The sequence below is a fragment of the Priapulus caudatus genome, unplaced genomic scaffold, assembly GCF_000485595.1.
Source record: "Priapulus caudatus unplaced genomic scaffold, Priapulus_caudatus-5.0.1 Scaffold386, whole genome shotgun sequence".
In the NCBI taxonomy this organism is placed as follows: Eukaryota; Metazoa; Priapulida; class Priapulimorpha; order Priapulimorphida; family Priapulidae; genus Priapulus; species Priapulus caudatus.
Window position 1 is genome coordinate 80,628 of NW_014577447.1, and position 1,334 is coordinate 81,961.

Below are 1,334 nucleotides of genomic sequence, written 5' to 3' on the forward strand. Positions count from 1 at the left end.
CACACACACACACACACACACACACACACACACACACACACACACACACACACACCATACAGACACGCACGCACGCACGCACCAACGCACGCACGCACGCACGCACGCACGCACGCACGCACACAACTACGTCAGTCTGATTTATAATTATACCCTCTTCCCTTGCGCACTGTAGCATTATCAGAGTAAACCAGTCAGGGCGCTGTTAGAGGACGTGATTAGTATATTTGATGCGTTTTTAAGAGTGGCTTTTAAAAATGAATGACATAAGCGCGACTGCGCCGCCGTGTACAATGACAGCCAACGTAAAAAGCTAACCGCTTTCTCTGACCAAAGGTCATGAATACTGGCTAGCGGCTGCTAAACCGTGATGCTTAATACTTGTTACCCTGCCAAATTATACTTGTACGCTGTATAGAAACGCTGTTCCTCTAAAGTTTTTCATTACTCTGTACAACAATTATAATCTTGCGCTGAAATTTATCGTCTACTGCTCCTGACTTTGAATTCCTTTGTACTCGCAGGGCAAACTGGTATAAAAATATTCAGCGTTTTTTATAAAAACGTTCAAGATATCGTTAATCAATGGTAGGTATTAATTAAGTATACAGCACGCGAAGCTGTTATTGTAAAAATACTACTACTATTAATAGAATTAATTCAAAGATAATATATAATATCAAGTATATATATGTATAATAAAAATATTATTTAATTAAAATAATTACTAAAAGTTTTGAGGGTCTAATTAATTAAGTGTTTAGATATGAGAATAAATATCGTGTTGTGTTCCCAGGGAAACCGATCGTCTCGTTAATTCGCTGGTAACCGAGGTTAGCGTGGAGTCAGTAGGCGGGAAAACTTCCCCTTCTCAAACGCTGAAACCTCCAGTGAGACTAACCTTCCAGCATCAGTACGAGTGGGTAAGATACGGACCTAACGACGACAGGGCACTCAGAATGGTGCATTTAATGATTGCCTCTCACCATTTGACGTTGTTCTATTTTGGACACTGTTTTGATGCTGTTTTTATTTATTTTATTGTCATCAAAGTATATAAAAATATATACATACAGTATAACACATAAGTGTAAAATACATAATATTATATAATAATTGTTCGTCAGTGAAGCATTTAGAATTTACTCTATTAATGAAACAAGGGAACTCCATTGAACGCACCGTATATTTGACACAGGACAATACAAGCAAGCCAGAGTGCTGTTTCTGGGACTTTAATTTACCGTGAGTATCTATCTATCTATCTGTCTATCTATCTATCTATTTATCTATCTATCTATCTATCTATCTATCTATCTATCTATCTATCTATC

At 37.5% G+C, this 1,334-nt stretch overlaps 1 protein-coding gene across 1 annotated transcript in view; it reads left to right on the forward strand.

Annotated features, from left to right (window-relative positions):
• The window catches only part of LOC106809807, a 12,928-nt gene that overhangs the window by 4,718 nt on the left and 6,876 nt on the right, over window positions 1–1,334 (forward strand). The window contains exons 9-11 of the mRNA XM_014813015.1: window positions 525–588; window positions 797–923; window positions 1,199–1,245. Of these exons, the coding sequence (XP_014668501.1) occupies window positions 525–588; window positions 797–923; window positions 1,199–1,245 (238 nt within the window). The remainder of the gene's footprint in view (window positions 1–524; window positions 589–796; window positions 924–1,198; window positions 1,246–1,334) is intronic.